Raw genomic sequence first — 25,636 nt, 5'->3', positions numbered from 1 at the left:
CAACAGCTGACAAATGGCTATGGCAATTCTAACAAATTTCGCTCAAATGATAGCTCTTAAGTCTTACCTACAGCACCATTAGTCCGTTAATCTGTTAAAATAAAATGCAGATGATTTAAATTAATTCAAGACTGACATGAGATACATATATCAATGTCAATCAAATTATTGTATGTTAAATAGTGTGACAAGACTTTCAACTAACTTAATTGTAATAAAGAGCCATCTCATGTTTGCAATAGGAATGGCTACGATAATACTAACGGCTCTATACGAACCCTGGAACTCTGATATATCAATATAACTGTTTGCGTTTAATCATCAATCATTGTTGAGGAATGTAACGATAACTGGTTCAAAAGAAAAACCAAACCCCAGCAGATTGGTTTGAATGATCCATTAGAGTTGATTTGACACACCTGTCCTCCGCTTATAAACGTGAATTGAAAGGGTGTTTACAGCCAACATCCCTGCCCCAGAATGAAACAAACCTGAGAGCATTTATCACAGGCAGGGCCAGGGGATTTGGTTTGGTTTTAAGTTATGCATATAGCATATTGCCATACATGATATGGCGATGAGATGATTTCATGATAATATTTCAGACTGAAAAAAGAATGTATGCGGTCATGGCTTTGGATAAAAGCATCCACCTAGTATACATCTACAGTAATAGTCTGCTTTGCTTCCCTTTTTGGCACGGTTCAAGTTTGTTGAAAGATTTTAAATACTTTAACTGTATTTAAAATGTCCTTTGTAGTTGAAGTTTAAAGAACTCAAAGATATTTTTAAGTGAACCTGACTAGTGACAATTTAATCAATGCAATTTCCCTTGGGAATTGACAGTTGTCCATTTACCATCGTCTGACATTTGTTTAGTTGTTCTGATGTTGAAGACTGCACAGCTTGCCTAACAGATGAAGGGTTAGTAAAATGTAAATACACTGGGCCAAAACACGGTGGTACTTTTGGTAGAAAATGAGGATGATATCAATAGGACGTTGTATGAAATGAGTCTTCTGGATGGGCATGTGGAACTTAAGGGTGATTTGTTGTGTTTTCATATGAAGTCTATTCCAATTGTATTTTATTTTTCATTTCATTTCATATGTTGTCTTGGACCCTTTAGCGTCTTTTGAAACAATTATGGTATTGCCAATTGGCCTCAATAAAACATGCTTTATTGATACAGGGTACAAATATGTTTTGTTTTGTTTTTTCAGCAGCAATTTAACAAACCAATCAAATATGTATTTAACCAGTATCTTTACTTGGCTGTCAACGTTAATACTCTTGTTGCATACAGTAAAAAAAAAAAGAAAAGATTAAATCGTTATTTTCAAAAACTAAAATAGAAAGGGGTTACAATAGCTTCCTGGCATTAAAGGTTTTACTTGGTATCAACAAAAACGTGTTTTCAGCAATGATGCCGAAAACACCACACACACACACACACACACACACACACACACGCACACAGCGACTCTGGAGTAAAAGTGAATGGGAGGCCCAAAGAGAGCAACAGGACTCTTCCATCTGAATCAGACCGTTAAAAGGATGAAGTGAGCAGTACTAGCGGACTAGACGCCATTACAAATCCGATTCAAGTTTACAGATAGGATGCATCCCAAGTGTCCTTTATCCAACCGTCACCCATCACTTACCAACCCCTTCTCATGCAGTACAGTTCATCAATTTGAGTTATAAATGGATTCTCCATTTTCTATTCCTTGGTTAAAATGGGTTTGCCTATGTAAGAAACATAAAACATGACATTTATTTTGAAAAAAAAATCAATACAATTGTATTATTCAGATGAAAATTAAAATACCTGCCTTAAAATTCTGCTTTATGTAGAAAATTACACTCACAAAGGTCAGATGGCGAGAGAACTGCAGCCAGTCCAGTCTGCAAGCGGGAAGGTCTGCTACAGAGATTGTATTTTGTTGTGATCCATCGAGATCCTACTGCTCTGGTTTTTAGTGTTCCGGACTGTAATTTCTGTAAACCAACACGGTACATCACTAGTTTTAAGGGTCATGATACACAACAAGTTGTTGCAGGGTTGCTGGGTTCACCCTAAAACGTAACTGTTGCAGTTAGGTATAGAGGGTAAAAGTAAACAAGTCAGCAGTATTAACCGTGTTTTTTTTGTACAACAAGCAAGAGAAATGAACTCACTTTACAACTCCCTTCATATAAAAGGCTCGAAAGCAAACAAACTTTAGCTTAAGGTTGCCCTGTCTGCCACGTTTGTTCACAGCAGTTCACAGAATGCTGATCTACATTCAGGGCGTATAGTGTTTTGTTCCTTTAGGACACAAATTATCAAAAAAAAAAAAGAAATTCTGGGAAGATTAGATTAACATATAACTATTTCTTTAAGATGTTCAGTATGGGAAACGTGATTAATTGAATTCCTTTGTGGGTTGAGGATCTGCCATTTGTGCCTTTGAGTTAAAAGCATTTTGCACCCACAACGCACTAGCTGTCTACCTTAAGTGATCTTTTAGGTCTTGTGCTCAGTCTTGAATACATGTTTCCTTAACACACATAACAAAAAGAGGGAAACAAACACTGATGCAAGATCGACTGAACCGGATTCCTATCAGATGGAAAGAATTTCATTTACTTGACTGAAATGATCAAACCTCAGAACAAAAGCAATATAATTTTCCAGAAAAATTAAGAAAACGAAACAAACATTCCTAAAATAATCGGACTTTTCTCTATTCACCTGTTTTTAGAACTATTTAATAGACATTACTGCTGGGGACAGGGGTAGTGAGGGGGGCTGAGATAGTTGTCTTGCAGTGTGGTCCTTGCTGTTGAGAGGCAGGGGTGAGTGTCCCATCAGCCTCCATGGCCCCGCGATGAGGGTGTCTGCCGATTGATCGAGCTTTACCGATCTTTCCTCGCATTTCTGGTCTTTCCACGTTTTTCTCCTGATCTCTGTTAGCTGGTAGTCCTCTGCTGCTTTAGAATGTCGTAGATGTCGTCCACTTTGCTGAGTCTCTCGAAGAACGGGATGAGATCCAGGAGCTCAGTGTCCGACATGTCGTCGAACCAGGAAGCTACGGGTACCTGAGAGTTTCAAAAGCAATGGAGGAAATAGAAAAGTGCATAAGGGTTAAGAGCATTGGAACAAGAATCTAGTACTTTAATAAATGAAGTATGGAACTGACTAATAGAGGCCTAGAACAGATAAACATCTGAAAACAATCAAGTAATAGGAGGCTCAAGAAGTATTGTTCAAAACATAGAGTACATCTTTTCCAAAAGTTTTTCAGATATTATTCATAGTTCATTTTTGGTTCTTTTTTATTGCCAATTGTTGCATGTGCATAATGCAAATTCACAACAATAGAATAGCAGAATAGCAATGACAATCAAACCAGACAACCAATCAGGACACAGTATAACTTCAAATCAAAAGAAATAGTAGGTACTTACAGCATTGTCAGGGTGGAAGACGTAGGAGGCCGGGGAGTTGTCGATGATGATGACCTTGTGGAGGTCACGGCCGAGCCGGCTGAGGTCCTTGACGTAATTCCCCCGGTGGAAGACACACGATTCCCGGAAGAGACGACTCCGGAACGCACCCCACTTGTCCAGAAGGTCAGACACAGGGTCTGCATACTGGAACCATTGATGGAGCAAAACACATGTTAAACCCAGGTCTGGCTCACTGCATTTGGCTTTAATAACCATCATCATAGTTATGTACTTTAATTTCCTTTACCTATATTTGCATGTCTGAACCCAATGGGGGAAAAATCTATCCTAATAATAATATAACTAATTGTATATCCTTGCTACCTTGATAGCAAATTTCAAAGGCTTTTGTATTAATTCTCCTAAAGATGGCCCCCTTCCTCCCTCAAACTGAAATGTGGGTCAGTTCTACACTGGCATTCGCAGGCAACTCTAGCCACAGAGTGATTCTCGGGGCATGAGAATCTCCTGATGCCTTTATTGTCTGGATTCCCTTAGTTGTCTTGAATCCTTGCAGACATGTCCACTTCCCCAAATAGTGTATTGCAAATTAATGTGGAATGGTTGGCTTCAGCCATGGCCAATCCTTAACCCCACGATTATTTCACTCCCCTCACCTTTAAAATCAAACCCCAAATCCTTTGTCATTACGGCCTACAATGTGAACGTTTCCCTGAGTGAATCATGTATACCCATGGTCTCTCCGAAGAAGCTTGGTAAAGGCTACCAGTGTGTATTCCAAACGTCATGTTCCATTAAATATACAACTTTGCAGTCAAGAAGTGTTCTACCACAAGCTATTTTTCATCAAAAGGAACTTGCAGATGTAAGTGTCGGTGTCGTGCAGGTGTATGCATGCAGGCGTATCCCACCTTGGATAAGCTGGCAGTGAACAGAACACACTCAAACAGCTCCCCCATCCGCTTGAGGAACTCATCAACGTGCGGCCTTTTCAGCACATAAACCTGCAGGAGACATCAAAAATACACACTTACAAACATAAGATACTGAGAGAGAGAGAGAGAGAGAGAGAGAGAGAGAGAGAGAGAGAGAGAGAGAGAGAGAGAGAGAGAGAGAGAGAGAGAGAGAGAGAGAGAGAGAACAGAAAACATATAGAACACTTACTTACAAAATTATCGCATTAAACATGCATACAATACATAGACACACTAAAGAACACACAATATTAACACATTTCGTTCCCAATTTCTCAATACAACCACTACAATACTGAGGCACACATCGTGCCCTCTCTTCAAAAAACAAAGATCAATTTTCAACATCACCAACAGATCATGTATTCACTGCTAATAATACAACAAGCTCCATCCAGTCCAAGCAGGATGCTGGTGGCCTTGTTTCTGAACCAAGTCACCCCGAATAGGCCTTCCCCTGGTTTCAACAAGCCTATCCTGGATTACTTGAAACAGACCCAAGCCCTCAAGTCTTCTCCAAGGCCTAGCCACAAGCTAGGTTAGCATTGACCATTTAAAGGGTTCACAGTGGTAGCCTGTTAAACTAGCCTGTGATGCAAGCCAGTGCCTCTAAACCGGCTGTTTTATGCTTGGCGGGGGATTCTGAGAAGCGTGCCAGGGTTGCTTGGTTTCCTCAGGGCCCTGAAATAGCCCACTTGGGCTCGGAGCCTTCAACAGAAAAGGCCCCCCTGCTGGCAGCTAGCAAGCTAGATAGGTAGCCCCGGCTAAGTCGGAGCCACTGGGCAAAGTTGTGTTTTATTTATTATTTTGTAATGTGATGCAGTTTGCCAAACTTTTACAATAATGCGGTCTAATTAAATCTAAATTAATAAAAATAGAAAATATTATTAATTAAGCATATGTTGCGTATTGGCTTTACGGTGGCAGACAAAGATTATCCATTCACCGGACCAACATTTTCTCAACATCTGAGAATGAAATGTACAAAACAATTAACGTCTACAATAGAGGATTTTAGATTTCTTCATTATTCCAAGTTTGTGGCTTTAGAGAGAATTCATAGATGTAATATGCAAGAATTTCAAATGTATACCTGATGAACTGTTCCATCGATTTCCACTGGAATGATAAAATCAGCATTGTTCACTGGCTGTCGAAGAAAAACAACAAACAGAAAATGTATTACATTGTTGTAAAATGGTAGCATAAGTATATCTATGATCTATTTTCTTAAAGTTCTTAAGCAGTGCCACAAGCAGAGACGCTATTTCAGCGACATGTTGGCGACACATGTGTAAATAAGCCAGCTCTTGTGTCTTTGACATTGACATACAGTTTTCTCAGTACTTGACAAGGCTTTTTAAGTGTCTGATTTACAGAGACAGAAATACCAATCGGCTCAAGGCATTGATGATACATTCATAATGTATGATGTCATAGACACATATATGGATAATATAGTATTCAATTTTGCGGGTGATGCATTAGTAAAATGTATTTTGGACCACACGTCGAAACTTGCCCTTTCCAATGATTTGTTTTTGGAAATTATGCAATAACATCTTCCATATCACTAGTGGTCATTGCTATGTATGTAAGCAAGTAACTATGTATGTAACTAGGGTTCTCAGAAGAATGGCATGTTAAACATGCGTTTGGCATTTTCAATAGCCAGGAAGCCAGCGGGTCTTTCAAATTTGGAATTATATAATATTACTTCTAAAAGGATATGATTTCTAAAAAGATATGAGTACAGTTTATCATAATTTAAATTACAATGACCTTTCAATATTGTGAAAGCTGCAACAGGCTTCGGCGGAAGTACCGATATTCTGTAATCAATTGAGATTGACTTTCAAATGAACTTGGCCATGCTCTTCAATCCAGTCCAAAAATAACTGGACATGAAGGTCATGTGTGAGCAAGGAAACGCAACTAGGACGTTTCACCTTGGAAATAACTTTCTTTATTAATATTAATTACCATGCTATCACCCTATCGGATCTTTGTGTGATTCCACAAAATACATACACACTTTTTTAACATAATATCCTGAAAACTCAATTCCATTGAATGTGCAAAGCGTTATTGGCCAATAATTCCAATTCTGATTCTAATTAAGATTTTGAAAGTCACAGATTAAAGAAAAGTGAACATTAAAATCTAAAAGGACACTTCTGTACAACCTTGTAGCAGCCCTTAAAAGAAACATCAAGTCAAGTCCCAAAGGTCACATATCGCACTTAGTCAGACCAATAAAATAAAAATAAGTGTGTCAAGTCATAAAGTTATCGGCCGCAGCCGTGCTCTGCGCACAGAGCATACACTAAACTCCTGACCCTGTTTACACTTCAGGGGCTGGTTATATCCAGTGACATGCCGGAGCCTAGTCTGTGACCCAAGAAGGGGCCAGCAGTGCTTGGCATTTATACATAATTTTTCTTGACATGCGACCCATCCCATTAGGCATTGATTACTTTGTTCTGCGAAATGAGGCCTAAAAAGGGATCGAAAGAGATTATAAAATAAAGACTTGTTTAATGACCTTCATCTCTTTCTTTCCATTAAATGTATCTTGACTGCAAAAAAGACACCATTGATAGATATATTTGGAAAAAGAAGCGTCTTCTCAGTGTATTCTGATCTCAAGCTTTTATAGGTGATAAAATGTTTAGGTTCACAAATTCACTGATAATAATTTACAGAGGGATAAAAGGGTAGATTAGCTTTCAGTATTAAAGAACAAGAACGGCTACAGCTTCCATGTAAAGAAAAACATTGTTGCCCAGACAGGATGGCTAGATAAAATAAAACCTTTCATAGTGTGAAAGTATATTTTACATGCATACTAGCCAGTTATAAATAAATATATTATTATTTTTAGTAATGACCCCACTAGGAAAAAAGAAACAAATCAAGTCATTCGGTGAAGGTATTTATCCACTTATTTTTCTCCAATGTTTGCTCTTCAAATGCCATGAGTGCATACAGTGTGATCATGGAGCATCGTCCATCATGTGATTTGAGTAGGTGAACCCCACTGCCCCGTACCTTGAATGAGCTATGCACCAGGGTTTCATCCAGGTCAATGACCACACAGATCTTCCCTGAGTCCTTCGACTTGATCTGCGGAAGAAGTGGCTTTGTCGGAATCTGAAAAAAATAAATCACCAGAATAAAGATATTTTATTTTAAATCCTATATCAAAACAAACTAAATACTGGATGAAAAAAACAGATTTCTGCTTTGAGAATTAAAATGACCGCGTCAATTTTTACAGAGACTGATAAGATATGGTTGTGGTGTCATGTGTTTACAAGACAACATAATAGAAAACTGACCCCTACAGCTGTCACTTTGTTGATAGAGCATTAAAATATCATCCTTGCCAAGTCACAGGCCAGGCCATTGGCCATCATCTCCCTCAACACGCTTACACAGTGTCCTCAAGGCTTACTGTTTGGAGGAAGCTGGCATGGCCTCGGTCGTCATTCCATTGACACAGACAACTTATGTATATGTTGTTAGTAAAGCCTGCAGTGACATACAAAGACCAGCTGGGTTTGCAACCAAGATCTGAACGTTTGTTTTATCTGTGGATCTGAACACCGTACATTTGCTTTCTACTGCCACTTTCAGGGTCTTTTTGTGGAATGGTTTTGAAGTAAAAAAATAAGTAAGTTCAAGTCCATGTCACAGGTCACGTAACCCAGACACCCAGTACCGTACACACAAGGACAAATCTTTAACAACTGCAGGACAAAGAACCGTCAATACCTGTTCTTGAGGTGGAATGCAGTATTCACATTCACAAGGCTCATCTTCACCAACTTCGTCAAGATCACTTTCCTCATCTTCCACAGCCAGGCTATTCTTCCTCTCGGTTCTAACACCTTCAGGAAGTACGCTGTGAATTAGGTTTAAAGGAGGACCTGCCTCAGAGGGATGAGCAAGGATTAGTCCATTTGAGCTGGTCTCCGGAACAGGTAAACTTTCAACATGTTTGAGGATTGCGTCGGTTCCTTCTTCCGATTCACCCTGAAGCACTTGTCTGCAATCATCCGTTTCTGGGACCATCTTGCCTTGTGTGCTTTGTGTGGCCGCTATTTTAATAGATGATTGCATGCTTTTAATTTGATATGCATAGTAATCCTCAACATCGCAGTCCTTTGAGCCATTTTGGCCTTCTGCCCAATATGGCTCCCTTTCCGAACACCAATTAAAAACATCATCTTGTTGTCCACCATTCTCATTCCCGTCAAGTATATGGAGAAGCTTTTGTTGTGTGTCCGTTGTGCCCTCAGCTCTGGTTTCTTTGCATGGATCAATGGCTAAAACGTCAACAAAGGCAGAATCAAATGTTGGAGTTTCACGATCTTCATACGCATCGCCTTCGACAGAAATGGCATCCGCACATGGTGCTTGCATATTGTCATTTACAGATACAGGACTAGCCATGTACTCCTCTTCAGCTTTTTCCTCATTGCTGGGAACATATCCATAACTGCTCGACTCCCAGTCCTCTTCACGGGCGGTTTCATCATCTCCCTCCTTTCCGCTGATGACCCAAGATTCATTTTCATCCACAATGACAGTTTGATCTTCATCTAGCACTTCCTGTTCTACTGCAGCATTTGAGTCTTTAGGTGAATCCCTGAGAAGGGTCTCTTCAACGTCAGAGTTCTGTACATCAACAGGGGATGGGTCAGCTGAAATGATTGCCCGTTCCTTCATTCTCCTACGCCTAGTGGCCCTTTTGGCTTTGACTTTCTGCACGACAGGTTTTGGTTCTTCACGATACAGATGCTCATGGATGTCCCCACCATCAAAACAAGAAATGTAAGGTTTCCTCTGTAGAAAAGAGAGTCCATAGTAGTCTTCCCTGTCAAATAAGGCAAAGAGGTTGGTGTCAACGTCCTTATTTTCCTTGGTTTGTTCCATGTCAGTATTGGTATCATCCACATCATCGTTTTCTTCTTCTTCTTCTTCTTCATCATCACCATCAAATGATTCCCACTGGATTTGTTCATCCCCAGAATCTTCGTGGGCTCCTTTATCGGATTCTCCAGATAAATCCAAGCAGGGCTCTGATCGAATGCTCCCATTGGAGCAAGTCTCAAATGATCTGTTTTCAGAGCAATCTGAGTAACCATCTTCCTCAGGGTTGATGTCAGACTCCGGGACAAACATGTGTTCTCCTGATTCACAATCAGTTTCAATGTGTCCACTTTCGTCGCAGGAAGAACAGAGACTGAGGTTATCAGACACTTCATCGTTTTCTGTTTCATCATTTGATACATTGTAAGCAACATCCTGAGGGTTGCATTTTTCATCTAGCTGGCTTCCATCATCATAATCATCATCTTCATATAGGTAATCTGTGCTTTCATGAGAACTGTCTTGAAGCAGTGTGTCAGCATGAATTAAGTTAACCTCCTCTGATAATATAGAACACTCTTCATTGCTAAGTGGCGAATCCTCATCATCTTCTGTTGGCTCATCAATAACTTCTGAGCTTTCAGTTTCTTCATGCTCATCATAATACTCACAAACTTCAGTGTCACTGTCAAATGAATCTCCAGTCTCCGCAGAGTTTTCATTCCAAACAGCAGACGTTTGACATTGTTCCAAATCCTCAGTCAAGTCTTGTTCTGTTGTGTCAAAGCAGGTAAATTGTTGACCCGAAACCATCTGTTGGTTTGGTATGTCTAATTGTTCACTATGGCCAGAAATACAATCAGCTGGTTCACATTGTCCGAAAGCCTCAGCGTTCACTGTGGCGATCTCTGGCTCAGAGTCGAAAGACTCAAACTGTTCAAGAGGCTCGCGTTGCGGGGATAATTGGAAGTGTTCGGCACAGTGTTCACAAGATGACCTGAATTCATATGCAAAGCCACGACTAGCGCAGCACTGGTAGGTCCAACACCCACAGTGCTGAGCAAAAACATCAAATGGCTCCTTTAAGTCCAAATCTTCAGACTGTTCAGTTTTACCCTCTAAATTGAATTGTTCAGCATTATGCTCAAAGCTTTGGGCATTTTCTTTCCATGCGCTCTCAGGCTCAATCTCATTTTCGAGAAAATGTCCATTATTGCTGAAACATTGAGCACAGTCCAGGCCGGATGGATCCATATCTCCATAGACAGGTTTCTGCTCTGTGTATTCCATGAGGACGTTCAGACCAAAATCAGCATTTTCCATCAAGGTCTTTGACAAGTCGGTGGCTTCTCCCACCTGTGGGATTTGGCAAAGTTCTGCAGGCATGTCTTCTGCAGACAAAAAAACACCTGGACTAGACTCCCCAACTGCTTCTCAGGTACATAAAGCGGCTAGCGTTTCCTAGTCGGGACTGCTGTCACTCCTCCGAAGGGCCTTCCTCAAGCTGCACCAATCATGGTTTAAGCGGCGCGATAATAGGGAACCGTCTGCATTCAAATGAATGGCAGATGTCAGCGACAACCATGGAAAGAGCAGCTTTGACACGACTGGGTAGAGAAGGGGGGGCGACAAGAGTAGCAGACTGACAGGAGACGAGCAACAGGAGTGCACACACACACGCATCGGCATGACGGAGCTTGGGAGGAGGGAGGGTGGTTGGTGGTGAGGGGTCACAACCAACACTGCCTGATACCATTACTTGGCTCTCTCCCCACACCCCCCAGCCCCCCTGCAGTGGGAGACATGCTATTTATTTTGGGGGCTTGGAGAGACGTGACAAATAACTCTTGGAATATCAAATCTCTATAAAAAGCTGAAGTAAGGCATAGACCTGAACAGGACACCTGAGCCAGGCATTACCACTCTATCCAGCCTGGTCGCGGTTACTAATTGGTTGTTTTTCCATGTTTTTGTTGCTGTGGGGTTAATTAATGGCAAAAATGGTTTTACAAAAGTTTAGAGGTGTAAACCATTTTAAGTATCTACTTGTGGTGCAATATGGAGGTTATTCTAATTTCTTACATAGCAGTTGTTCCTTACATATAACTTGTTTCTTACCTGGGACTACTACAGACAACGGTTTTGGTAAAGACCATAGCTACCCTCTGAAAAAACGAACACAAACATTTCAACCCCGATCCCGGCCTTGTCCAATCATGTTATACCGGGAAGTATGCTGGGGAGAGTAAGCTGCCTTGCTCAGTAGCACATTCCCAACAAACTCTGGTCCGATGCCCACTTCTCTAATCCAGACCACGTACCAACCGAAACCCATTAGAGAATCAAACTTGGCTTGATGGATGACTGTACATCGAGTACTTTTCATCTGTGAAACGCAATATCTGCCCCCAATGAGCAGAGATACTCGGTAAATATAAAAGGCCTTTTTGCCAAGGAAACATGTGTTGTTGATCATGTGACCGTCCATCATGTGTCATTCAGGGTTTCCTTGGGAGGGGAGAGGGGAACCATTGGGGGGCAAGAAAGAAACACGTCATTGATATAGGAGAGAGAGAATCAGTCATTTAGCAAAAAGTGCTAAATTATTTCTTGCAAAAAGACTTTGGGTGAAATAGAATTTGGGTGCAGTTAGAGGTAAGAACATTGTTTTCAAGGATGCCTACAGGTGGTCTGTCGACATCGGGGATCAAACCCAATTACCTTTCGACTGGGAGTCTTAATCCTTGTTTAACCCTAGCCCTACAAGACCTGCTCCAACATAAAGTGGATGTAGGCGTATTGGGGATAACGTAGTTTGTGTGTCAATGTAGACCACAGATGCTTACTTTTGTGAGGGTTCCATTTTCCTCGACCAATAGGGGGGCGTTGTTGTTGACTGGTGGAGCGTCGGCTTCTCTGCTACAGAGACAGCAGAAGAGACTATGGAAAATACCCCGACCCCTGGGCTTCTTCGATGAAGAGACTGCAGCGGTGCCTGAGAGAGAAACACAGAGAGAGCGAAAGAGACAGTGAATGAGAAAGATGGAGACAGACAAAAGTAGAGACAGGAGAGGGAGGATGGGGCAAAATCCCTCTCCTGTCTCCTGTCTATTATTTTCAGAATGATTGATGGTTATGTATTGTATAATAACTTATGTGGTCTCAACCAGTAGCCATTCATCTGTATTTGTCTACTTAAAATCAACCTTATTGAAATTCGCCTTTGTAATTGATTTATTGTAATTTCAATAAGTAGATAATTTATTGACTTTCTAACAGATTTGTTTTCAAGAGAATGACTACAATGAAAGAATGCACTCAAGAGGGCAAAAGGGCACTGGGCAGCGAGGGTTTACAGCAAGTAACATGCATTCCCTAACAACTTATAGTATCACACTTCAACTATAATCTTCCACACAAAAACAATGTCTGCCATTGATTTTATGAGAGAAAATTAAAGCAAGCACATGGAGTTCATGAAACAGACTGCAGATTATTATGAGTATCAGCACAAAAGTAATCTTCTACACAATGTTGGTTTGACAGACTAACAGATGTGAAAAAAAATCTTGAGTCGTTTGTAGTAAGTGCAAAATAATCCTAATTACGGTTAATAAATTAGCTTCCTCCACCACACCACTTGGTCTATTAGGTAATGGGTGGATGGGGATCAACAGTTGGCATGAAATTTAGCATACACCAGGAAGTAATCGATCAAAATATCCTACTTGGGCTTAACAATTGGATGACGGAATACCAATGCAGATAGAAAATAAAAGTAAATGAAATAGAAAAATTATTAAATTAGAAATTCTGAAATATACTAAAATTCTGACTACATTTGTTTACATCTTCGGCTACAACTTTCAAATGAAGATGTCATTAGATAGATGAGAAATCTTCCCACGCGCTCCCCAAGATAAACGATCAAGGATAGTTGACGTTCTTTGGCCCCAAGGCGGGTTAGAAAACACCCATCATCGGACCAGGGAGTGGTGAGAGCCGGCCCTCACAAAGAAAAGTCTCAGACAAATTAGCTGAGGCCCGATGGACGGTCCGATCTGTCATCATCCTAGATTAGCGCGCCACTCAGTCAAGAATAAACCCGTCGAATCAGCATGGAGCTGGTTGTGGACCTGATGTCTGGGTTTGGAGTACAGGTCAAAATGGAGTAAAGAGAATGTTTTAAACAAGATAAAAAGGTGTCTGTGTCAGAATATGTTGACATTAATTGGAAGAGACAAAAAAAAAGAGAAAATGTTTGGTTTTGAATTTTCTGACCATTTTGTTTGTAAAAATGCTTGTGTTCCAGTAAAAACCTGACAAAGGCTAAGCCTTTAAATCTTTTGCCTACCAAATGCTTATATAAGTGATTAACCGCTGAAACAAGCAAAAAACGCTGAACTAATTTCAAAGTTGCAAAGTTCATCATCACAATAGGTTCCCTGTGATTCTATCAAAATACAATTGACTATGGCCGCGGTCGAGAGAAATAACCGGGATTAGACATCTTGCGAACATTCATCCAAAACCGCTCGGCTGGTATTCAAACACCCTTAGCACTTCACTATCCTGTTCCTTAAAATAAACCCAAGATACTAATAGCTGTAATTGACATTTAACGCAACCCCTCACATGGATATGACCCACTTTCTACCAACAGGAGCTGTTAACCAGAAAGACTTTCATCAATGGGGGTTCAAAGTGGTCCTGGACTGAGGCCTGTGGAAACCCTGGTACACACTTGTCAAGGCATACCAGCGGTTCCCCTGAGAGGCCGTCAGGTCCTGTGTGAAAACATGTGTGAAGGAACAGGGCAGGTGATACTAGTAGTGTTAGAAAACATCATGCAGTCCCTCACTGATATTACACATCAGTGGGACAGAAATAGACAAGGGTGTTTACTGACAGCTCTCAATGATGCCAGTGTGTCCGAGTGTTGTGGCTGTATTTATATTTAGACCTGTGTATTATACAAGGCCATAAACGGAGGCACAAACAAACACTTTTTGTGTCACCTAGTACCCGCAGAGGGGAAACCGCAATGCTACGTGTTGATCCAACCACACATGTGCCATCGGCTCCCGTACCAAAACGAGTTAAATTAAGGATCTCGAGGTGCAGGCCTAAACATAGAGGGATGATGTCAGCCCCCAGTGCCTAGGGGTGTGATATTGGTTTCTGCATTATATTACACTACACGTATATCAACATAATGCTAGACAGTCGGGCCAATTATCATGGCTGTGATAAAAAGACAACCGTTGCAGTGCCAGTGGCCAGTTAGACTCCCAGCCTAACATCTCCTGCGCCGCAATTTAAAATGCACTGAAAGATGGTTTGGTTAAAAGTCACTGCTAAATGGTATTTATGGTTCCTTATATCTCTTCTGCAATGTTTTGATGCAAGCAGCAGCACTTCCTTAGGGTGTATCTGGTTTGATTGCTGTTCAAAGCAGTTTCTCTAAACTGTAGTCCGATGTTTTTTCACTTCACCTTTCTAGTTTTCAAGGTTAAATGTGGCTTGCTTTTCTCTGAATGTCCTGGAAACGGCAAACAAACTGTACATTGTGCTTCTGGCTTATTGAACTGTGAAAGCATTAAACAAGTACGCTCAATAAAAAAACTGAAGTGTTAACTATTTTGCACTTCTCCGTTTAAAGCCCTCATCAAGAATATATAAATAAAAGATTAATGAAAATGTCTTTAATTAGCAGGTGCACAGCCGAGATCGTAAGCAAAATTAAAATGAATATGAAGATTTGTAAATACAGCTAGCCTTTTAAAAAGGGCATGAATGAGTGTTAACGCTGATATGATGGTGGCAAAATCTGTATAATCGTGATAGGGATAATTCTTACATGAGATGATTAAAAAAATGTTTCCAGTAGGGCTGTCAACTGGAGCAAAAAAATAATTGTATATTTTATTACACCATATAATATTGTTATGTAATTCTGCAAGGAAATTATTCAGGTAATGGAAAGCAAGAAGGGAAGAATGAATTCATGTGGTTGAATTGGTAGATGACAATAGGGCTGGGCGATTAATCAAATTTCGATCTCGATTTTAGCATCAAACGATCACAAAACGAATATAATCGACTTTCGATTTTTTTGGGGGATTTTTCTTTTTTAGTAAATGTTTTATAGAAAGTGAAGCTGGATACATTTCTGTGCATTATTTTAGATTTGAACATTTTCTTTTTTTAAGACGATATTTCAAAGTTCTCAGTTACAAAGTGTATTTGGGAGAGACATGCTGAATAAATACATCATATTTCAACCTCAAAAATAATCGTTTGAATAATCGTGATCAGCCCTAGCTGACAGCTAACAATACCAAGTTGTGAACAATACCAAGTTGTGAAACGAGTCATAACACCAAGTGGGGGCCATCTTGGTTGATATTGCTTCAATTCCTTTTTATACTTACTTTCTATACTTCTAACCTTGACTTGAATCCATTTATTTATATCCTTTTTATGCTTGTTGTAAATGACAGTCACCTGTATTTACAGGTGCTATTTTAATATTAGTTGTCATCATAATGCAACATCAGCAGGCCATTTACATAGCCCTTTGTTAATCATTACAGGAAAGGGTATTAACAAAGGCTAAGAGGCAGAAGGCTTTCAGTAACACACACACACACACACACACACACACACACACACACACACACACACACACACGCACAGAATCTTGGAGGAAACCCAGTTTCTGATCTACGGTCTATTCTTCAGGGCAATTACTTGGCAAAGCAGTCAAGATTGTGTACAAGGCTCTACCATCCAATCAAACTAAGACAACGGCAAAGAAGAGTCACCTTTCTATATCCCTATTAGAGGCTGAGGCTGTGGTAGGGTAACTTTATCTGCAAAGATGCACCTTCATGTGCTGCCAAGGGCAGACTCCCCAAGACCGTAAATACCATGAGAACAAAAAGTCTCCTCCTCTATAAGCACCTACCAAGGCAGGCTTTCTGCAGAGTGGAAAGTGACATGGCAGAGAAGTGCAGTCCAGAGAGATCAGCCTGTATGCAACAAAGAAGGTAACGTTTGCAGTGAGGAAAGGAGGTTTGCAGCAACTTGTAGCCAGCACACCAGATTAGGAAGGAGATGGCCCCACCCTGCTATGTCTGGCTACAGGAGGAGCTCCGACTCAGGTCCGATATATTGGTGCACTGAAAGAGGTTCTGGGGATGCTGGAGAAGGACACGACCGCTAGAAGTTTTTAACTTCTGGAATTAAATTCAGAAGTTGGGAGAACAGAGGGCGGTTGGATGCAGACTATGTTTTCTTAAATGTGGACTTTGCAGGAAACTGCACTGCAGCTTAGCAGTATGGGATCCAGGCTCTGGCATCAGGTGCAATTTATTTTAGAAATAAATAAATACAATTATATTTTATTTATTTATCCAGGCTCTGGCATTGCACCTCATGCAAGAGCCTGGATCTCATACTGCTTAAGCTGCAGTGCAGTTTCCTGCAAAGTCCACATTTAAGAAAACATAGTTGTCGGACACCCAGTTCTTTGTGATTATAAGGGACGACATGGGGCATGATAGGAAGGCAGCTTTCACGTGCTACAAAAGCAGCATTGAGGATATCAAGAGGAAAATCCCTGCCATCCAATAAGTCTATATGTGCGGTGATGGCACAGCATTCCAATTCAAGAACAAATCTATTTGGACTTTTCCCCAGCATCATAGCAAATGTAGGCATTTTTTTGCCACTAGTCAAAGGATAGGGGCGCTGGATCGAGTGGGAGGGACAGTAAACAGAGCTTTGAGGACAGCTATGCTAAGCCGGAAGGTGGCAGACATCTGGGATGCAAGGTCTTTTGCCAAAAATGCAAAAGCTTCATCCCCCAAGCTAGAAGTGAAGCAACATCGGCAAAACATTGACACAATTGCTAAGGTTTTTGCTTTGGAGAAATCAGGGCAAGTGTGACACCTCTGCCAGGTACACATATATAATATGAGGGTTAACATTTATATTCTTACATTTCAAAAAAGGGCACACATTTATTTTATTCATGCACACACACACACACACACACACACACACACACACACACGTAGATACATACATACATACATACATATTTAGAAGATGAGTAGATTTATGTACGTACATACATACATACATACATACATACATACATACATACATACATATTTAGAAGATGAGTAGATTTATGTACGTACATACATACATACATACATACATACATACATACATACATACATACACTTAGTTATGCATTTATCCTTGTGTGTTGCATTTATCCCTTCTCTATCATGTATCATGGAGTAACCAGAACACTGGAATTTCCTTCAGGAATAATGAAGAATCCATCTATCAATGTACAAGTTCAACATAAAGCCTACTCATCCTCTATGCCGAGTTCATAGGATACGAGTGATGACATAGACAGTGATGAGCTTGATGCTGGCCATAAGCCATCACGACATGGGACTGCCTACTAATCAGTTACAAGGGGAAGAAATCCAGCAGGCAGCATGTGGGTCTGGTTACAGATAGCCATCATGGGGGCCGTGAGGTTCTTGAGGTGAAATGAGGCTTGGGTTTGTATACCGCCTACGAATGAAGGAGCACAAGTCCAGTGGCAGACACAACTTTTGAAAGTCATTACTGGCCGAGTAGTGCTACAAATCTGTTGTAACAGTTATTGTTCAGTTATTAAAAATATAATTATACACATAAATAAATCGTGATCTGTTTATTCAATTTAAAAGTCGCCCTTGCTGATTGGATACTGACACATGATTATGTGTGTATGTGCCTGTGCATGTCTGTGTAATTTAGTCAAGCAACCAATTGCCAAAAGTAGATTAGGTTGTTTTTTTACTCATCACCCATAAATAGCTGGCATTTTTTGTACAATATGAAAATTATACACACACACACACACACACACACACACACACACACACACACACACGCACGTCAGCTCATTTGGTGCTACGGGATTATGTATTCATGTTTGATTTAAGTTAACATACACCATTTAGTTTTATTTTTTTATAGAAATGTCGCATCAATAATGCTTGAATGTCCCCAGACAGGCTAACGCCATTTTAAAAATATCTCTGAATCCCTTTAATCCTTTTTATTATTAAATAAATCTATATCAATATACAGTTAAAAAAAACATATAGATATTTGCTGTTTAGTGCATACGAAAAATCAACATGATTCTTATGAGATATGTTAAAATAAAATACAAACTTTCATGATAGCAACTTACTGCTACTTCCTTAATATGCCCCAACGTGAGTGAGGGCTGGGGCTACCATGCATGTTTTTAGGGGTTTTCCTGAGGGAAGATCCCCTTTTGATGTTACTGGATTATGTGCAGAATTACATTGCGAGCGCTGAATTGGTTTATTTTGGGAACATAATTACATTTGTTTTATGTTATTAAGTTCAATGTGATTATGTATTATAGAAGACTTGCCAAATGTACCGGCAAATGTTGCATAATATCTGGATGGCTGGATTGAATTTGCATACCAAAATTTGTTTTTAAACATTTAAAAATGACTACAGAAATATATCGCAATATTGTTGGTTCCGTTCACATTTTGGTGGGTGCTCCTTAACTTTTGCTACCAAGTGCAAAAGTGAATTTGAAAGGATGAAAGGACAGTACCTGAATTTGAAAAAAAATATCTCCACATCAAACAGACATGAGAGCAATCTCTTTCTTCCTCTAACGTTTTTGTCCACATGTGGCCCATTTCAGAAGAAGCCATTTAAATCCAGATAATGTTACAGACTGCCATCAAAGGATAGCTGGATGTACCGGGGCGTCTGCTTGAGTAACTTGTAACGCCTGGCTGTGTTTGTGAGGTTGTATTCATTAGGTTGAATAGGACAGACAAGCAGAAGGATGAGTAATGTTATTGTCATAAAGGCAGTCGTGACGGGGACAAGGATGACTGCGAATGAAGATGATGCCAAGTTCAAGGACAGTGAATGACCTAGATGCTCACACTTCGATTTAAGTAGCATGAGTTTCACTTTTCTAGGTATTTTTTTGAATTTCAAATATGTTATTATAGGTCATTATAATCATCAGTTAACAGCTTGTCGGGCATGGTGTTTACAATCTTGCTTTCACTGTCAGGTCATCCAGTCCAACTCTCGACCTGGCCCCATGTCACAGTGAGAGCCCCAGAGTAGCCCCTGCTATGACTCCTGCATCTTGGGAAGGATACCACATGTGCTTCCTTTGAGGCCCACTCGACAGCGTTCTCACGCTACGGTAAAAGACCCTGACAAGCCAGAGGTTGTAGGGATAGGGACCGGAGTGGGGAGGGAGGTTTTTTATTTTGTGTGGGCTATGTCAAATTTTCAAAATAAATTTAAATTGAGAAGTTCTGACAGTTTTGTTACTACTTAAACTAAATTATAAGACAGTAAAGCACTGAAAAATGTACTGTTGGGTACCGGTACCAAATTCCCGGTACCGTTACCAATTCTAATTTGAACAGTACCCAAAAACCTTAAAGCTGCAAATACAGTAAACATGCCAATGCCTTCAGGGATTTCCTTGTACTGGTCTGGGTTAGTTCAGCAATGTTGGCTTAGGTCTGTAGGGAGAGCTGTTACTGGTGAGAGTTAGTGGTGGTTTAGACTAATCCACTGCCGTCTTCGCTCTCCTAGCACTGACCAGTTACATTCCATTAAGATTGTATGCCATAAACGGCAGGCAAATGTTCGCCTGGTTCCCGCTTGAACATGTTATGTGCGCTGGGGATGCTGATTCCAGAGTAACTTTTTTTGCCATCACATTTTTCCATGGGTGATCCTCATGTTCCCAGTCTTAAATGACGCAGGGAGATCCAACAGCTGCTCGCTCTCTCCGCTCGCCATTTTCTTCCTTACTCTACACGTCTAGTTTGCGCCAGGCACACATAACTCATCATGTTCCACTTGTCAGCAGCAGAGTGGTATAGACATGCACGCGCCATCTGCTGGTATACATTGATATACCTGTCTGATTTGGTGTTTGACCTATTATCAAGCTGGTTTGAAAAAGATATTACACCGGTCCAACACTAGGAATGACCTTGTCATATTTTTGCACCGTTTTTCCAAAAGCTAAGACCTGCACATAGTTTCCCCAAAGGCCAAGAGAGTGCTAATGAGCTAACAGATTCCCAATGGGTCTCCAACAAACACAGGCCACCGTCAGCACGTTTTTAGCATGCTTAGTTAGAAAGGGGGCTAATCTGGGTCTCGCTCAGCTAAGGCATCCGTCTTTACAAGTGTCCAGTTCTATTCCTATCCAGATTCACCAAGAATGAGGCCTGCAGCAACTGACTGTCCGTCCTTTGAAACCTGAACCGGTGCATCGTGCTAACAACTTGCTTCTCACTACCCGCTACCCAGGGCTACACAGAAGATTGAAGACTGTGACCACACCTGGGTTCAAAGATGTTGCTAATGTTGTCGTGGATAAACGGGTCTTCTAAAAATAATCTCAGGTGACCAAGGTCCCGACAGCTATGCTGTTAAGTGTGTTGTTATAACCTTAGCTAAACCCAACACTTAAAGATCAAGACACATTGCCTATCAAATTTTGAAGGCCCTACTGGGCAATATGCCCTTTATAATGCAATGTTCATGTCGCTCTGCAAGGTTGTGTGACTGTGTGCAGAAGCGACCAATCAAGTTTCCCCCTAGGGTTGCACTGGAGTACGGGCTTCACACTCCCAGAGTATGAGAAATATTTTGTAGTAGTGCGCAAAAAATACTAAAGATGATTCACACATCCTCTGTTAGTTTGATCTATTGAAGGATCTAGTACCTCATAGGACAAGACTATTCATTATTTTTATTGGCAACTAACAAAGTTGTGAGAGAAAAAAATATGAGAAACTGTGCATGCTCCCTTTGCATACTTTACATCATTAATATTTTTAATTGTTTTGGCTCAATATATTTGTCCCAATGATACATTCATCAACTTTTCATAATGAATCAAAAGTATATGCTACCATTTATTAACAGTTGCACAGGCTGGAGTTGTCAAACTGAATAACGTTCATGAGCTTTTGTGGAATTGAAGATGTAAATGTATATCTTGCAGCAGTGGGTCTTTTAAAAATACTTGTAACCAGGATTTCATTGTTATATTTATCAAATGGGTCACCTATCAAAATGTCACATTATGCTATCACTGACTACTTGAAATCACAACACTTAAAAAAAAAAAAGTTAAGCCCACACGGTAATGGGGAATGTGGTGGTGAATGCTATGGTGAACGTGCCATGTTTGGTGGTCACTATCAAAACCATGTTGTTATGCTGTTCAATGATATGTTCCCGAAATAGAGGAGGCTGCAGTTTCAAGACAAAGAGTCTGGATGTTTTAGGGACCTTCATTTTTTTATAGATTGAAATACTCTTTACTGTCCACGTACTAATAGTTATAAAGTTATTATATTTTTAAAGGTTTATACTGCCCAATTGATACTGAAACTGCAGCCTCTTCTCACTGCTAATGTTGTTTTCGGACACACAACATAGCGCCTGGAGTAACGCATCTTCAAATCACTCTTTAGGTATTCGTCACACACAGCACATAAAGCTAAAAGTATTCATATTTGGCATCATAGTTGTCCGTTGCCAGATCAAGTTTGTTAAATAAACATGTATTGCATCTCTTTCAACTTTCTATTTCTTTCAACCATCTGTTCTGTTGGTGGAAATGATATGGAAAGCCTATAGGCTAAAATCATAAAACTATTTATATGATATTGATATAAAATTATCTTTATTATCATCCCTAATAAAGAACTGGGTTTTAAATAGGGTCTGTGTTGAAGCAACAGGTTTATCAACCTGGCTGCCCTAGTTTTAAAGGAATCTGTGAAAATCGGAATCTGCCATGAAAAATAATTATTGTGCATCCCTAATTACAGTTCACAAGTACATCTATACAATTTCGCTAACATGTAGGGCCTGATTAATGAATAAGTTATTGAACACAGCCTTCTCCTTTTTCTGATGCTTTCATCGTCAATATTAAAAGGAGAGGGAGACGATGTGTTATCCTAGTCAACAAAAATTCTGTCTTAGAAAATTTATTCGAAAGCATCCAGTGTCCAGCCAAAACAGGCTCTTTATGGGTGCTGCCATTGGACAGATGTTTGAACAGGCAGTCTGTGCACATCATTTTTGATGCTTCCTCTTAAAATCACTCTGCCTTCTACCCAGGCGGTACTGTGTCTTTCACTTCACTTGTCATAATAATTCCATTGGTGCTAGACGTCTGCAAGGCAGCCATAATTGTGGCTTATGACTCTTGGCTAAGAGGAAGTAATACGAGAGAGGCAGCTGGAGTTGCAGTCTCATCAACCTGTCCTACACTGCCACCTGCTGAGCGTATCTACCAGTCAAACACACTGTAGTTCCCAAAAAGGTTGAATTTTTGTTTCTATTCCACGTTCAGATCGCTTTTTCCCAATATAGGGACCCTTCCACATAAGGTTTAAAGCAATACCTAACAGCTGCTAGGGAACCCACCCTCTTTATTTGATTATTGGGTCTAACGTCCACTGTAGGGTCATTTAGTCAATTACTTTACCCAAAGTAAATGACAGTGATAATTTCACTAGGAAACCAATATAACATAACCAGATGGTAGGGTAAAGGCATCTTTTTCATTGATGCTTCCAGGTTCCTGACATTGCGGTCCTTATCAGGCTTGCTGTGCTGGACCAGAGCAAAACATACCCTGTTCAATTCTAAATTGATGAAAGAATGGATAAACCAGGTAGGACAAAAATCAATAACACACCATAGGCTTAAAGCATAATTTCATGGCACTATTGAAGGACACCAGCAACTCAGCATGAGTATGCATGTGTCCAAGGTTCAAACCCACTTTTAAATAGCATCATGAAATTCATAGCCTCTTTAAATTGCACACGCTCAGACAGGAATCCCAAGTTAGCAGACTCGAATAGCCTATTGAAGCCAATGGTGATCAAGATGATTTAGACAACTTTAAAAAGTGTGACTTCATTTCACTTAAACTAGTAAATCCTCACATACAGCTCTTAGATCCAGATGTTTTTATTGTTATTTCTGATGAGGAACAAAAATCAACAATGATATAACATGAACGTTTAATAATGGCAATGATCAAATAGAATGTAGGATCATAAATAAGCTCAATAGCACATAGATATGTTCCCTCAATTGATTTCAAGCCAACTTTTAAGTAATGCACTTCTTCAAGACACTCTAATTAAAACACGCCCATCCATTATATGGAATCAAAATATTGCCTAGTCACATGCACTCACAAAAATGACGACGTATTAGATCTGTCAAGGTAATCACTTTACCACCAAACTTCTTTCATAGTGACGAGAGAAGAGACAGACACATGACCAGCGTATTCCTTATCATCATGTTGGTCTCAATTGAAAAGTTCATGGTTAAGATTGAAGTCTCATTAAATAAGGATTGCTAGTGCTTTAAATAGCTTTCTTAATTGTCCCACTATATTGTATTATTTATATGTATTGAAATGTTGTTCTGGTTGTTTGACCTGTTTATATCTATTTTACATTTGTATTTCTGTTTTAATTTGTATAGTTTAATCAGGGTGTCATTGAAAAGGAGAGCCTGCTCTCAATGGCCTTCCCTCAATAAATAAAGGTTAAATAAAATGTTTACAATGAAACGAAACTGTGTTGTTTCTTGGAGAGACCAGGTTGGTTCGCGGACCAACATTGCAACCCCACTGTCCGGAGCAGTGCAGTCCACTGACAGAGAGCCTACGCACTGTCGGGAGACCCCGCCCCCTTTACATGTCAATCAATATCGATTCATAGTAGGAATAAAGTACAGAAAGGCACGTCAAAATCTACCCCTCATGAAACTACCATGAGGATCGATTCCAGGTTTTGGGGTCCTCAGGACTGGAGCAATCTTTAAACCGGGCTTCTGTACACACACCGTGGGTCGGGTATCCCTGCTCGGGATCGGGCCTAACCACCTCGTAAAACTAATTTAAAGTTCGTCGCTCGCTGCGAAGTTTAACTATTGTGTAACGTAGGTACAGCGGAAAAGTGACGGAATGGCGACCGTACTTTGCAACTCGTAAAGTTCAGTGGAAAAGCCGCAATGAAACATGACCCCGGAGTTTTAGAACTACAACGCTGTTGTCTTGTGGCATATATCCTGGTCGTTTCCTCAACAAACTTTCCCCAAACTCACCTTCTTCTGGACAAGTCGCATTTTCCTCTTCACTTCGTGCCACTTGCGTGATTATCGACGACGAATGGTCCATTACATCCGTGGTTCAAATCCGCATAAAAACGGCAATACTCAATGAAATAGTTTCGAGGAGTTATGGCAAAAAATATTTATATTTCGCCACTCCCTGTCTACATACGCGCATTCTGTGCGTAGCACGACACGCTGAAGGAAGAGTCGGAGGCGTACGTTCGCTCCTGCGGACCGGAGAGATCCAAACGCGGTGGCTAAATATCGGGGAATTGATTACTTTGTTTAAATGACCTTACGTTCAACAGCTTCATCAATTTCACTAAACGTGCGGCTTGACCGTTTTCAAGGAAGCTCTGTCCTTAAAGCCACAACACAGGATATGAGGCCTGAAGGCCCTGGTCAACATAGCAGTTTATGGATTTGCATTCGGTTTGCCTTTTAAATGTAGGATAATTTAATGTAATGTTTTAATAGACGTGTCAGTATTTAATTAATCAAACATGAATGTGTTTTTACTGATAAGTGTGCAAGAGTTGTTAGTTATTATTGTGTTAAGGAAGAATCATTCCAAAGCATCACATGAAAAAAATCAAAAAATTATAGGCCTACTCATAATCGTGTTTCAAAAGTTAGTCAAAGTCTAAACTTTAAAAGGTGACGGGGGGAGGGTAGCCTTGAAACCGACGTTGCAAAAGAGTTAGGGACAGTCTTCAAAGGGCGGACACTGATGTTGTAATGCCACACCAGCGTCAGCCGTCTTACAGTATTTCAGTTACTGTATCAAATTGTTTCACAGTTCATTTGTTTGTTAAATTAGCCTACTAATTCAAACATAATCACCTTTTAAAAGCATAATTTGTCATAATTTGATCAAAACATCTGTAAAAAGCTAAGCTAAAAATTAAATGTTAATTAATGATGCCTTGGGAAGTGTATTTGCACAATAAGATATACAATGTAAATAATGTAAATATGGACGAGATTTTCAAACAAAGTTACATTAAGACGCCCATGTGTCGACTGTAGTAGCCTGACCTGTGACCTTTTGA

At 40.2% G+C, this 25,636-nt stretch overlaps 1 protein-coding gene across 2 annotated transcripts; it reads right to left on the bottom strand.

Moving 5' to 3' along the window:
• Positions 1 to 1,174: 1,174 nt before the first annotated feature.
• ctdsp1 (CTD (carboxy-terminal domain, RNA polymerase II, polypeptide A) small phosphatase 1) lies at positions 1,175 to 24,906 on the bottom strand. Of its 2 annotated transcripts, XR_013811660.1 has the most exons (8): positions 24,576 to 24,906; positions 12,155 to 12,303; positions 7,482 to 7,583; positions 5,524 to 5,580; positions 4,368 to 4,460; positions 3,454 to 3,639; positions 1,872 to 3,084; positions 1,175 to 1,749 (listed from the first exon to the last, which is right to left on the bottom strand). XR_013811660.1 is itself a non-coding variant. In XM_079731302.1 (7 exons), the coding sequence occupies exons 1-7, from the start codon at positions 24,646 to 24,648 to the stop codon at positions 2,956 to 2,958; spliced, it is 789 nt and encodes a 262-aa protein (XP_079587428.1). In that variant the 5' UTR covers positions 24,649 to 24,906; the 3' UTR covers positions 1,175 to 2,955. The 2 variants fall into 2 exon arrangements, 1 of the variants encoding a protein (XP_079587428.1); XM_079731302.1 differs by having other exon boundaries at positions 1,175 to 3,084.
• Between the last annotated feature and the right edge of the window lie 730 nt (positions 24,907 to 25,636).

Source organism: Pollachius pollachius (genome assembly GCF_949987615.1).
Source record: "Pollachius pollachius genome assembly, chromosome: 3".
Lineage (NCBI taxonomy): Eukaryota > Metazoa > Chordata > Actinopteri > Gadiformes > Gadidae > Pollachius > Pollachius pollachius.
The sequence above is the reverse complement of the archived record's forward strand: the minus strand, read 5'-3'. Positions and strand labels throughout refer to the sequence as shown.

What these genes read in the sequence shown, in the direction of transcription:
- ctdsp1 (XM_079731302.1), bottom strand. Translation starts at nt 24,648, where the DNA reads ATGGACCATTCGTCGTCGATAATCACGCAAGTGGCACGAAGTGAAGAG. An exon ending in TCGATGGAACAGTTCATCAG is followed by an intron (nt 4,461 to 5,523) that starts GTATACATTTGA and finishes TGTCTCCTGCAG; the next exon opens with GTTTATGTGCTGAAAAGGCC. An exon ending in TCACTGCCAGCTTATCCAAG is followed by an intron (nt 3,640 to 4,367) that starts GTGGGATACGCC and finishes CAATGGTTCCAG; the next exon opens with TATGCAGACCCTGTGTCTGA.